The sequence below is a fragment of the Aythya fuligula genome, chromosome 5 (genome assembly GCF_009819795.1).
Source record: "Aythya fuligula isolate bAytFul2 chromosome 5, bAytFul2.pri, whole genome shotgun sequence".
Taxonomy (NCBI): Eukaryota; Metazoa; Chordata; class Aves; order Anseriformes; family Anatidae; genus Aythya; species Aythya fuligula.
The window spans coordinates 58,166,464-58,179,312 of NC_045563.1; the positions used below are offsets into that span (position 1 = coordinate 58,166,464).

At 41.2% G+C, this 12,849-nt stretch overlaps 1 protein-coding gene across 1 annotated transcript; it reads left to right on the forward strand.

Annotated features, from left to right (window-relative positions):
- Positions 1-316: 316 nt before the first annotated feature.
- Positions 317-11,844, forward strand: RCN1 (reticulocalbin 1). Its single transcript, XM_032188557.1, has 6 exons — positions 317-555; positions 4,425-4,618; positions 6,233-6,411; positions 6,956-7,016; positions 9,754-9,953; positions 10,653-11,844. Exons 1-6 carry the CDS (start codon positions 317-319, stop codon positions 10,758-10,760), a joined length of 981 nt encoding a protein of 326 aa, XP_032044448.1. The 3' UTR covers positions 10,761-11,844.
- Positions 11,845-12,849: the final 1,005 nt, after the last annotated feature.

Here is a 12,849-nt window from a genome sequence, read left to right on the forward strand (position 1 = left end):
ATTGTTAGGGAATTAACTTGGTGTTAGACTCGTGCACTCACGACATAGCCACTTTTTTTTTTTTTTTTTTAAACTTGTAGCTTTTCCGTTGCCCATTTTGGGGAGATAACTAAAAAAAAGCAAAGCGGTTTTGTGCATTCCTAAGGGAGATCGTCGGGGAGCTGCCGGCCCCGGGCTGTCCCCTCCGCGCTGCTCCGCCCTGCCCTGCAGACGTGGCGCCGGCGGGGCCGTGCCGGGGCCGGGGCCGGGGCCGGGGCCGGGGAGAGGCGGGGCCGGGCCGGGCGCGATGAGCGGGGCTGCGGGGCGGCCGCGGGGCATGGCCGGCGGGGTGGGATGGCGCCTGCTGCCCCTGCTGCTGGTGCTGGTGCTGGTGCCGGGCGGCCTGGGCAAGCCGACAGCACGGCAGGAGCGGGCCCGTCCCGGCGCCGCGCAGCAGCAGCAGCAGCACCACGAGGACGGCCCGGGCTTCCAGTACGACCACGAGGCCTTCCTGGGCAAGGAGGAGGCGCGGAGCTTCGACCAGCTCAGCCCCGAGGAGAGCCGCGAGAGGCTGGGGTGAGGCGGAGAGGCCCCGGCGGGGCGCTGGGAACGTGGCAGGGGAGGGAGCGGGGCGGGACGCCACGGGGGGCGCCCCCTCGCTCCGGCTGCCCGGGTCCCGACCCCTGGGTGCTTTCCTCTCGGGTGCTTTTTTCCTCCTGGGTGCTTTTCTCCTCCTCCTCCTCCTCGCTCGGGACCTGCTGGCCGGCAGCGTCGCTTCCCTGCCTTGTCGCTTTCCGTCCCTCCGCGGGGTTGGGCTGGAGCCGAGGCCGCGTCCCCCTGCCCTTCACCGCAGCTCTTCCAGTCGAAGCCGTCTCCCTGCAGGTTTTCCACTTGTGGCAGCTTTGTCCGCTCTGATAGCGCCGTGCTTGCTTCCAAGCTGCTCTTTGCACCGAGACAGTTGCCTCCTGTCAGCGCCTCTCCCTCCTGTGCGCTTACCAGAAGCCAGATTGCTAATTAGGACTAAGTCTAACAGTTAAAAATATATATATATATATATATTTTTTAATATTAAATAAGCAGAAAACACTGAATGAACAGAAAGTAGTTTAAAGTGTCTGTACAGTGTCACTAAGACTAGCTCTTCAGTTACTCCCCTTCTACAGGGAGTGGTGCTTGCTCATTGTATGGCTGTAGTTCCACCACAAGCTCATGTTGTAGTGCCAGGGTTGTCTCTGAGTGACCTGTTGGTCCTTCTGGAAGCTGTCCCTGCTGTCTACCTGTATCTCAGGAAGTAAATGGATGAAACAGTTATCAGAAATGACCAGTTTCTTACACACTGAAAAAGGAGCAGAAGAAACCATCTCAGTACGCTCTATCTGTGACTTAGTTTCCAATAAAAGTATATCGCTAACAAGGACAGCCCTTAAATTGTCTACATCTATTCTTGCAGCAGAGCAGACTTTTTCAGCTGGGGATAGGATTTGATGAAATAGCTGGATTGTCCTTAAGCAGCTTTTACAAACACCAGCTTGGCAAGGGAAGAAGCTTTTAGCAATCTCACTGAGTGCACCTCAGAGAGGTGACAGAGGCACGTTAAGCTACAGCCACAGCCAAACACCTCTTATGTGGACGTGACTTAAAAAAGACTCCCTCTGAGAACCAAAGCCCACGTTGCGGGGTGAGCATTGTGCACCAAGCATCAGAGATGTTTTATAAATGCTTTCTGGGAGAAAATGGAAATATATAGTCTACCTACTGCTGTAACCAAAGCGTGTGCTGCTGTTACTGTACCTTCCTTAAGAAGGATGGCAGCGTATCATCCTGTGGAGTTGCAGGGCTAGACAGTGATAACACAAATCTACTCTCATCTTCCAGTAAACAAAAAGGAACTAGCTAGTACACAGAAAAAGCCCTGCAAGCAACTACTCACATCCTTTGTGGAGGAGCAGCTGAGCAGTAAAATCTTGGTTTGTGATCATGGCACATACCAGCCCATAATTTTATCATAACCTTGGAGTACACCTGCCCTTAGGACAGGTTCCGTGACAGAAGCATCCCTGTCCTCCCACACTGAGCCACTGGATAAGGGAAGAATCACAGATTTCCTACCTGTGTGCAGTACCACAACTCACTTGGTTTTGGAGAAGCACGGCACAGTCCTAGTGCAGCAGCCAAGGGCTGCATGAAGGGAGTGCAGATGGGCTAAGAAGATGAGTGGGACCCCAGTCCTTTGAACCTTTTCCATGCCATTTGTGTTGGGCCTGCCATTTTCAGCAGACAGAGAAGATGGTTGCACATCCTACCAACATAAACAATTGTTATTTGTTCTGAGTTTATCCACACACAGTTGTGCTGAGCATCACATGCAGAGGGGAAGCCTTCTGCTTTCAGCCACTTTAAGTAATGATTTCCTTACCCCACCTTTGTTTCATCACCAGATGCATTTAGTCAGATCTAATCTGCCTAACAGCAGGCTGTACGTACCTGTTGTGTGTGTCCTTTAGCTACTCTATTAGTTCCTCACCTCAATACTGTTATCTCACCTCAGTTAAAGGGAGAACGTAAGGTTTCAGGTGTTACACACTTGTACATGTAACTTCCTGGGTATGACTTGGCACTGCATGTCTTAACATGCTCTGTGAATTTTTGATATATTCAAGAATTAGCTATTTAAAACAAAGGCACTAATGCCTTTCAGACAATATACAGCAGTTCCACTACAAAACTCAGAATGATCCCGAGCCCTGTTGTAGGTAATTACCAGTATAAAACGTGAGGTTTGCAGTCCATTCTGGGAGCCTGTAGGCAAGACTATTTCTTTGTCCCCATCCTCATCTGGGAAGCAGAGTAAAAGAGTGCATATGGATGCAATGGAGCTATAAAAACAAGAGTATAGATGAGAAAGATAAGGCACAGGACATTTTATGGTAAAGATTCTTGACTGCTTTGGTGTTAAAAATACCAAAGAGCTGCTAGCACAATCACTTTTTGCAACTTCATTTAATAAAACAGAAATATCAGCTAAAGTAGTTAAGTCAAATTTGTGGTGGAGCACATTCATTGACAAATACAGTCCATCATGCAGTGAAAGGGACCCCGGCAGCCAATGCCCCATGAGATTTACACAAAAGAGAAAGGTTTTCCAGTCAGTTAATTCATACTTACCTACTTTAGAAAGCAAATTCTGTGACCCCCTTTTTTTTCCCTATCACTCAGAAATACCACGTTTATGAATTCAACCGCTGGACCCCAAACCAATATCCATTAAGCTCTGACTTGCAGTAGATGAAACATGCTACAAACCTGATACTATCAGGTTCACATGACAGTGCTGCAGATTCAGCAGGACCTGCTGCTGTTGCTTGACAGGCTCAAGAAAGGACACTGATTTACTCGCTGAGCGCTTCCCATCAGCCAGTGCCAGCTTTCCAAGCTGTTGAACTGCAAGGAATAGTTAACAGTTCAGAACTTTTCACTATCTCCTTTGTCTGCCTGGAGATGTAGGGAGCTCACCTGTTGAATTTCAAGTCAGGATTTAGACAAGACGGCTTCTGCTCTTACCCATTCTTACAAATGACATGTAACTAGACCAAAGGGATGGTGACTGAGCCTATGGATAATGGTCATTTTGATTTTCTTGCGTGTGGGACAGGGTGGTCACCAAACTGCTGGGTGCAGTGCAGCTACTGACAGTTTGCTCCTGTGGCCTCGTGAGTGGTGTACTTGGGAGTACCCAAGTACCTTCCCTTCTGCTGATTTCAACAGAATTTGAGGCAAGCAGCTTTACATAGGGCAGTTGCTTACATCCCAATTGCCAGCAATGACCAGAGACCCGCATTAATGAGTACCAGGCATTCCTGGCAATACAAGCAATATTTTTTTTTATCTAGAAAAGAAAAGCGGAGGGGTGGGAATGGAAGGGAAGACTATAAATGGTGCACATGCTCAACATTGCACACAAAGTTGCACACACACAACTCACTCCAGCCTAGCATCGGTCTGCTGGAGGGCCACAAGAGGAACTGCAGGTGTCTGCAAAATCCTAGCTTTCTCCTCTGATTGCCTCTGGTAAACATCAGTACAGGCTTTCTCCTGAGGTGAAGTCAGCTTCCTCTTCTGAGTCCAGCATAGCTACCCCCTATGGACACTGAACAGGTGCCCTGTAGTTAGTATCTAGGAAATTGAGGTATCCTCTGAGGTAGTTTGTTCTCTAACTTTGATGGTGCAAATTCCAATTGAATTATTCATAGCAATATTGAATAATGCATAATGTTCCTTAAGATAACATGCAAAATTGAAGAAAGTTTTAGCCTGAAGAACAGCTTTCTAAATTTTGGGCGTTACATTTTTGTGGAAAATAAGGGCCAGATAAAGACTACTAGAATTGGACTGACATGCAGTTTGGTTTTCTTTTGACTCTTACGGATGCCACTCTCTTTTTACAGGAAGATTGTGGATAGAATAGATGAAAACAAAGATGGCTATCTCACAACAGAGGAACTGAAAAACTGGATTAAACGGGTACAGAAACGCTACATCTACGAAAACGTTGCTAAAGTTTGGAAAGACTATGATCTAAACAAGGACAATAAAATCGCCTGGGAAGAATATAAACAAGCCACATATGGTTATTATCTAGGTAAGATAACGTCTTCAGATGATACGCTCAATGACGATTGGGGTTATAAGGCATGATTTCATGCCTTATAGCCAACAGGAGTTTGGTGTCACATTTAGGACTTTTGGAAATAGCATTAAATTTTATAGACACTCAGAGGTCAAAAGCACTTCTTTATTGCATTATTTCTATATTTCAGCCATTTCCACATGGGTTGCCACTACACGGAAGGTTTTACAGAGGGCTTGTTCGATGTACTGATGAAGATTAATTAAGGTCTTCTACTCTAATTAACAAATAGATGATTTTTTGTCATTAATATTCGTATTTTCATTCAAAAACTATTTTGCATAATTAACCAATGTTTGTCAATTCAGTCTCAAATTCTTTAGAGTCTAGATACTAAAAATTTCAGCTGGGTATAAGCTATAGCAAAATTATTGAATAAAATAGTTCTTGTGGAGTAACATGCCTCAGGTTGGGATCAGCTGTAAATGAAAATCCTTAGAAATGAGACAAAAGAAACATGTATTAAAACTATACCTGTTTTTTTTTTTTTTTTTTTTTTTTTTTCCTTCAACTTGCATTCGCTTTACTTTTTCTAAGTTAATGAAGGGAAAGAAAGAGAAGAGATTACTTAAGCTTAGGGGCAATGCTTACAGACCACTAATTGCTAGTAACTGACCATGAGTACATTTCTCCTGGCAACGAGAAGACCGTGTCTATCTACCTCACAGGCAGTTTTTGGAGCAAGATTCCAGCAGCAGTATTAAGTAGAAGTTCTACCCTAGATTAAAATGGGGCTTACTACGTTTTTAAAGGTAATATTTTGTCTCACATCCCTGTAGCAGTATCCCTGGGAGCCTTTCACAGCCCTCTTTGTAATCGCCAAGAGCTGGAGGACAGCTACTGTATTGTGATCCTGTGTCAATACACACTTAAAATTCACATCTGTGATTCCCAGCCTAGTCTTTTTCAAATGTTTATCTCCCAACATGAGAAAATACTCATAACAATTTCACAATTAATATCTTTGAAATCAGTTTAGTTTTCCTATTCTAAAAATTATATCAAATACTGTTCATTGTATGTCGCTAAACACCCTGAAAAAATGTCTTTGTTTTAAAGTGAAAATAATTGATAGGTTCCCTGTAGCAGAGGCGTAGCAGTTCAGTAATTTCAGTCAGTCTGCCAGCTTCTGAAACCACTTTTCCTTGGTTCGCTTGCTTTTTGAAACTGGGGAGTTGTGTAGGTCATACCGATTCCTAAGAAGCATACAACTTCTGTGAATGAAATCTACTCCAAATACTGCCTAAGCAGTGCTTATAAAAGCAGATTAAAAATAAATAAATCTGTGAAGTATAGTATATGATACTGCAAAACCCTGGATTCCAACAGGGAATCTACTCAGCCATTTACTTTTACTACTAAGTCACCTTTATAAATGACCCAAAGTGTTTGACCCTTGAATTAATTTTGAGCTTCATAGGAAAGAGAAGTTCCTGTTCAACACAGCAATAAGCCTTTGTATTTCTAGACTCTTAACAGAGTACATATCAGCAAATTAAGGGGCTTTATCACATTAGCACACTTGAAAAGGAACAAAATTTTGAGATTGCCTTGATTAATTTGCAGAAAATCCAGAAGAATTCCAAGATGCAACTGATCGGCACAGTTTTAAAAAAATGCTGCCCAGAGACGAAAGACGATTCAAAACTGCAGATCAGGATGGAGACCTAGCTGCCACTCGTGAAGAATTCACAGCTTTCCTTCACCCAGAGGAGTTTGAGCATATGAAAAACATCGTTGTCTTAGTAAGCAGAGCAAAACCAGTAACATTATTTTTATTTTTACTTTTCGGCTAAGCTTTGAAAAGCTTCTCTAACCTTTCCAGGCAGAGTTGAGAAAGAGACACTCAGACACATACTTAATAGCCAGCAGGGGAAACAAAAAGGGATACGCTTCTTGAAAGTACTTGATTTAGAGTTCTCAGTACAAGGAAGACTTGTTAAACACCCTTAGACTACTCCTCAGTGGAAACAGTCTTGCTATGGACTTGCACCAAAATAAAAGGAAAGGTATGCTGGCATGAGGCTGCAAAGTGTGTGATGCCAGCTTCTATCTGCCCCTAACTTCAAACTTCAGCATGATGTCCACTTTTCATTTATGTGCAGGGAATTTTTTCAGTGTGAGACTTGTATATTTTTTTGTTCAAGCAGCAATTGCATCATAGTCTGTGAGAGTAGATTTGCTTGTGTACAAGGGCAGGTCAGGCCTCAAATGTGAAATGACTGAAGAGGGGAATAGCCAGAATTGTCAGTTCTCTCTTGATTACTTCAACGTAAAACTATTTTCCAGGAAACCTTAGAAGACATTGACAAAAATGAGGATGGTTTTGTGGATCAGGATGAGTATATTGGTAAGTCTTAAAGTTTGTTTCTTATAAAATCTCCATATGTCCATCCTCTCAAGTCTGCAGCAGTATCAACAGACCAAAGGTTTGTATTAACAAACCAAATTAACAAACCAAATGTATTAACAAACCAAATGAACAAACCAAATGTATTAACAAACCAAAGGTTTGTTAATATTGTGTTTCAAAGTTGCCTATTTTCTACTAGTTATTTTCCTAGATTAATTAGTGGGTAAAATCCCATGTTTTTGTAAAGATTTTTGCAGTGATGCCTTATGTTTTTTTACAGAAATATAAGATGATGCATTAAAAAAAATTAGCTATGTAAAAACAGGAGCAAGATTTAAGCTTCTCAAAAAAGTTGTCAAGTGCATGAAAAGTAGCTGTGCGTTACTGAAATGTCAGAAAGAGATCAGAATGGGAAACGTCAACAGGGGATCTGTCACAGTTACACAACTTTCAGTCACTCTAGGCAGCCAGCTACTGTCTTGCACTTAGACATACGAAAACGAAATGGAAACAAGACTAGAGATCAGCTGCACATAATACGTTTCACCCTTTTGAATCATTATGCTGATACCAAAAGCTAACATCTCCCACTGCACTCACTTTGATGGGTTTTTAATCAAGAAAGTATCACCAGGAAAGCATTAGAGCAAACTCAGATGAATCTTTCTGTTTCTAGTGGTGCTATAAAGATCACTTCTCATATAATCAGGAACAATATACACATGTTAATTAATGGCAGGGGGTTTCTTTTCCTTGTAAATTATATTTAGCCTCAGAATGTGAATGCTATTCATTTATGACTGAAATAACAGAGCAGCATAATTTCCACAGTAATTTCAGTTCATTCAGTGACATTACCTACATATAATTATAAGGTAATTGTCAACATTTGTTACCATGTGAATGCTGTTTTTTCTTGTCTTCTATAGATAGGAACATAGAATGTTCTCATCACGATCACCCCACATTGGCAAGGATGATAAAAATCAAATTGACAGGACATGTCAGATGCTTCAAATAAACAATATAATTTGCACTTTAAAAATGCAAAAAAGAAAGTGAATGTGTTGTCTGAAGTTTCTTTATGAGTAGAGGAAAACTGCTTAAAATATTCCTACTTCCCATTTTCAGATATAATTCTTTTCTTTTTGATCAAATTGGGGTTAAAAACAGAAAGCTAAATCTCTTCTTTGGTAGCTCATAAGGAGCAATCAAAAAGTCCAGAAACTGCAGCCTCTGGATCAGGTATTTGATGGGGAAATCTGCGGAAGGTTGTAGAATGATTACTCCCTCCCCACTTCTCCATCCCATTTTGACTTCTACAAAATTTGGTTTAGATTTTATAAAAGCAGCTAAGCAGAATATCCCTAGTCATGTTAGGTGTAGAGAACTAAGTTCTCACTGTGCCAGGAACACCGTGGACAGTTCTACCAACAGATCTTCAGCGTAGCGCACATCCTCCTGCAGGGCAAGTCTTAGATTTGAGATCTACATTTTCACTTCCTATGGATACCAGCAAGCCTGTGACCCTAAGACCGTCCATGTGGGGTGCACTTTTCCTCGCCTTATTCTTGAAAGCCAGACCCACAAGGCATAGGAGTACCATCTACAAAACGAGCTTTAATACCAATAGAAAAATGGAAGGCTTGAGGAATAAGCAGCCTTGATGAGCAGAAAACAGTTGATCAGCCACAGTGATCAGAAGGATAAAGTGAACACACTTCTAAGTCTGGAAGGACTTTTGCTACTAGTAATTTGGAAGGTTTATGACGTAAAGGACAGATACAAATCAATACTTGTTCATAATGATCACTGCTACTTTCCCAACCCTGTTTGTACAGATAGCAGCTGTCATGGTGGTGTTTTCCTACTGATGCTTCTTAAATATAACGCGGGACTACTGTACAATGTACAGAGCAGCTCACGTACATAATCTGTGCATCCTGTGTCACAAATGGTACTCCCTCCCAAGGTACCAAGCTATGGCAATTGCACTGCGTACAGTTTCTCATGGACAGAGCATACCACTGATGCAGGACATTCTTTCCAGGTTTTCCTTTGTAGAAGAATACCTTCTAGTGGAGTTTGCTGCAGAACTGTATGGTTAAAAAGGACTCCTTTTCTAAGATGGCTTTCTATTAAACAGACCTCTCTGAAAGCAGGGTAAAAGCATTCACTTCTATTTAGCAATTTTTGTTTTCCTGAGTTTCCCCTGTGCCTTTTATTCTCTCAGCCACTCTGCTGGCTGAAGTCTGATTTTATCCACGGAGACATTTGCTGGCAGGGACAAGATAAAATTGCTACATCCCTTTCTTCTCATGTGATAGAGCTCAGCCCTAAAGCTCATGACTGCAATTTAACAATAGATCCTTAAAGATTTTTTTTTCACTCAAATTTAAGTGGCTGAAGGCCTTTGGACAGGTTCACCTTTCATAAAAGTGCACTGCTTATGAGGCTAATATACTAGGAAAATGGAAGAACAGTCACCAGCAGAGAAGAAGTAGACCTGAAAGAAGATACGAACAGCTACTCTACACCCCACATTTCATATTCTGTACAAAGAAATGCTGTGCAAAGAGTTAAAGGTTAAAGCAAAAGGTTAAAGCAAAGTTAAAGAATTAAAGCAACTACATGGAGACAGTCTTCCTCTGAGGAACACCATGCAAATGTCTTTAGTTTATGCATAATTTTCAAATCAAGTACGACTTGAGTGAGACTTTTATTTCCTTTCCAGCTGATATGTTTGCAAATGAAGAGGGTGGACCAGAGCCTGACTGGGTGATTACAGAGCGTGAGCAGTTTTCAGATTTTCGTGACCTCAACAAGGACGGAAAGATGGACAAGGAAGAGATTCAGCACTGGATTCTCCCACAAGACTATGATCACGCACTAGCTGAAGCCAGGCATTTAGTCTATGAATCGGATGTAGATAAGGTACTTAGAGTTCTAGTGTATTAAGAAAAAAAAATTAACATTAAAAAAAAAACACAACTTAAAACCACTTAAACATAACTTCAATTAGCAAGAAGTGATTCCTAATACTTTTCTTTATTAGTACATTTTAAATGGAGTTTTAGAGGCTAGACGTGCTAGTGCCTTAATGTATTAATGCAAATTTCAGTTGGTAGGGTCAAAATCACAAATGAGTAAAACACAATTTAACTCTAGACTTTCATTAGCTTAACTCTACTTTCAACTTAACTCTAGGCTTTCATTAGGTTAAATAAAATTTTCTTAAACCTGCAAGTTTTAACACAGGAGAAATATTTTTACTTTTTAAGAATGGTCATGGGTTTTGTATATTAATTTAGACTGCAAGAGGGGAAAAAAAAGAGATATGTTACCTAGGAGGTAGGAAAAAGCCCAGGTTTCTATACTCAAACATACATCTTTGGCTTAAAGACTGGCTCAATACATCCACTTCCTCTAACATTTCAATGAGCAGTTTGACCCAATTGAAGCCAGTGGAACTTGTTATTTCTACTCGGATCAAAATCTCACTTGCCATGACAGCTAAAATGATTCCTGAATCTTTAGTCTGCTGCTTTGTAGAGCTCTTGTATGTCTGTGCTGGTGTGTCTTTTACTTAGCTTTGAAAAGGTTCTTACAGAGATTTTATTTTCCTTCCACCAGGATCAAAAACTAACAAAAGAGGAAGTTCTAGACAACTGGAATATGTTTGTTGGAAGTCAAGCTACTAATTATGGGGAAGACCTCACAAGAAACCATGATGAGCTATGATACAGTATACCAAGCAACGTGCCACAGACCTTTTCTCCACTTTACTGAAGTCATCGTGTCCATCCTCTCTTTTAGGGGAAGATGGGCAAGGGACACACTCACAACTGAACGACTTGCATTAACATATTTTTAACAAGCCAGCTTATTACCTCAGAAACTGCATAGAAATAGCATTTTAGTCTCTTCACATGGTTAAACACAATATCTAATTACTATAGTTCTATTTTTGGAAAAAACGTAGTATATTCGAGCCTAACCTGGAAAAGACACCTAAAACAACTCCAAGGACCTTTAATAATAATACATTTTCTTCAAATACCCATTTTTACCATAGGGAAATGCCCTATTTTTACCATAGGGATTAGAAAGAAACCTAGCTTTTGAAATAGATGAGGTTGTTTAGCTATCTTTTTTTAATAGCATATAACAATTTAACAATGTAGAATTTTAGTTTCAGTCTTCTGTACAGAGAAAAGATTTACCAAGTTGCCCGGCCTTTTTCTCCACACTCCATTTTTCTCTCCTAAATGGGCTGGAGGTAACCAGCAGCCCTGTGGTCTGTATCTTTACAAGGGCAATGTATAAAACCGGCCCTTCCCTCTAGCCCCCATCGCAGCGCAGAGGCAGCACACGTGGCCTAGCACCCATGCTGGCATTCCTCGGCAAGGGTTGTAGAGTTCATAGTGACAACTGTTCCTTCTGACAACGGAACAACATACAATTGTTTGTGGGCTGCTAGTTCTGCTGTTTCCTGGGAGGAATTATGCCACATGGAGCATAATTTATCTCACGCTTTTCGCACTTTACCCAAGCCATACTCTTGTTCACACAGTGTGAATGGCAGCAGTTCTGTGATGGAGAAAGAATGAGACATATCACCCCTCTGGGCCTTCTGTCTTCTGTACCACATCAGGGGACAGATTCGTGTGGCTACAGTTCTCTTCTGTATGTACGTACGTATCAGGACGTGATACTGAAGCAACTACATGGAGACATCTTTCCTTCCAAAGAAGGGAGCAAGCTTTCCACACAGGTGCTTTCTTTTTTTACTGTATAATGTGAGCTGTTACATGTATATTTTTATATACCTAACTCAGATGAGTTTGGTTGTTTTTAAATGTACTGGTTTTAAAATATGCATGATAAAACCATTACTTCTTTTTGATACTATGAAGGTGCAATAACACTAATACAGACTAGGGTAGAGATGATGTGAAATCAGGAACCAAGCATTTAAAGCCAGTAGTTCCTCAAGCACTGGATCATGGACAGGTCCTGCAGCACTGGCTGGCCATCTACGAACAGCAGCTGGGCATATGGCACCAACTGTTTCTTCTTCACCTCATTAAAAAAAAAAAAAAAAAAGAAAGAAGTCCAATATATATAGTTGCTATCACTATTACTAGAATCTGTTCGGAACACTAAGGTCACATAAGAACTGTGGTTAAATATTTTATTTTCAATTGAAGATAATTAAATTCTAGATTATACACTCTGGCAGAGATTACATGTTCTTGCTAGCATAATTATTGAGCCTTTGGTGTGCACTTATGACATTGCCAGCAATGTCTCCTAAAAGTCCCTACCTCTTCCACTAACATACAGTAGGACAGATGTCATAAGATATAAACTGTTTTGGCTTTTCCAGTACTTTAATGTCAAAGTAATACCTAAATGCAGTGTTATCTAAGAAGCAATAAAATTGTATTTTGGCACATGTAAAACATTATCTGTTTTGTTTATTGTTTGGATTTGGAAAGTCTTAGTATATTCCATAATCATAGGAATCTTGAGAAGGTGGGTTTTCTGTTTGTTTTTTTAAGCAGTCCTTTCATACTAAAGTTTGACATTTGTATATTTTAGTAACAGAACTTCTGTGCTCTCTCTGCACTTGGATCATCATCTTCCATTGTTTCAGGAAACAATACCTTAAAAGACCTCAGAAAAATAAAAAAACAAAAACCAAAAAATTGTTTCCTGCAAGTGAAACTGCAGCCCAGACTAGATGGGAAGGATTTTCACTGGCGCCCAAGGGAAGGTTGTTTGCTAACTCTTGTTGAAATTCAGTGGGAGTTGGGTGCTGAGACAC

Coding starts and splice junctions, on each gene's coding strand:
- RCN1 (XM_032188557.1), top strand. CDS start 317: ATGGCCGGCGGGGTGGGATGGCGCCTGCTGCCCCTGCTGCTGGTGCTG. Junction 556..4,424: donor GAGAGCCGCGAGAGGCTGGG/GTGAGGCGGAGA, acceptor CTCTTTTTACAG/GAAGATTGTGGATAGAATAG. Junction 9,954..10,652: donor ATGAATCGGATGTAGATAAG/GTACTTAGAGTT, acceptor TCCTTCCACCAG/GATCAAAAACTAACAAAAGA.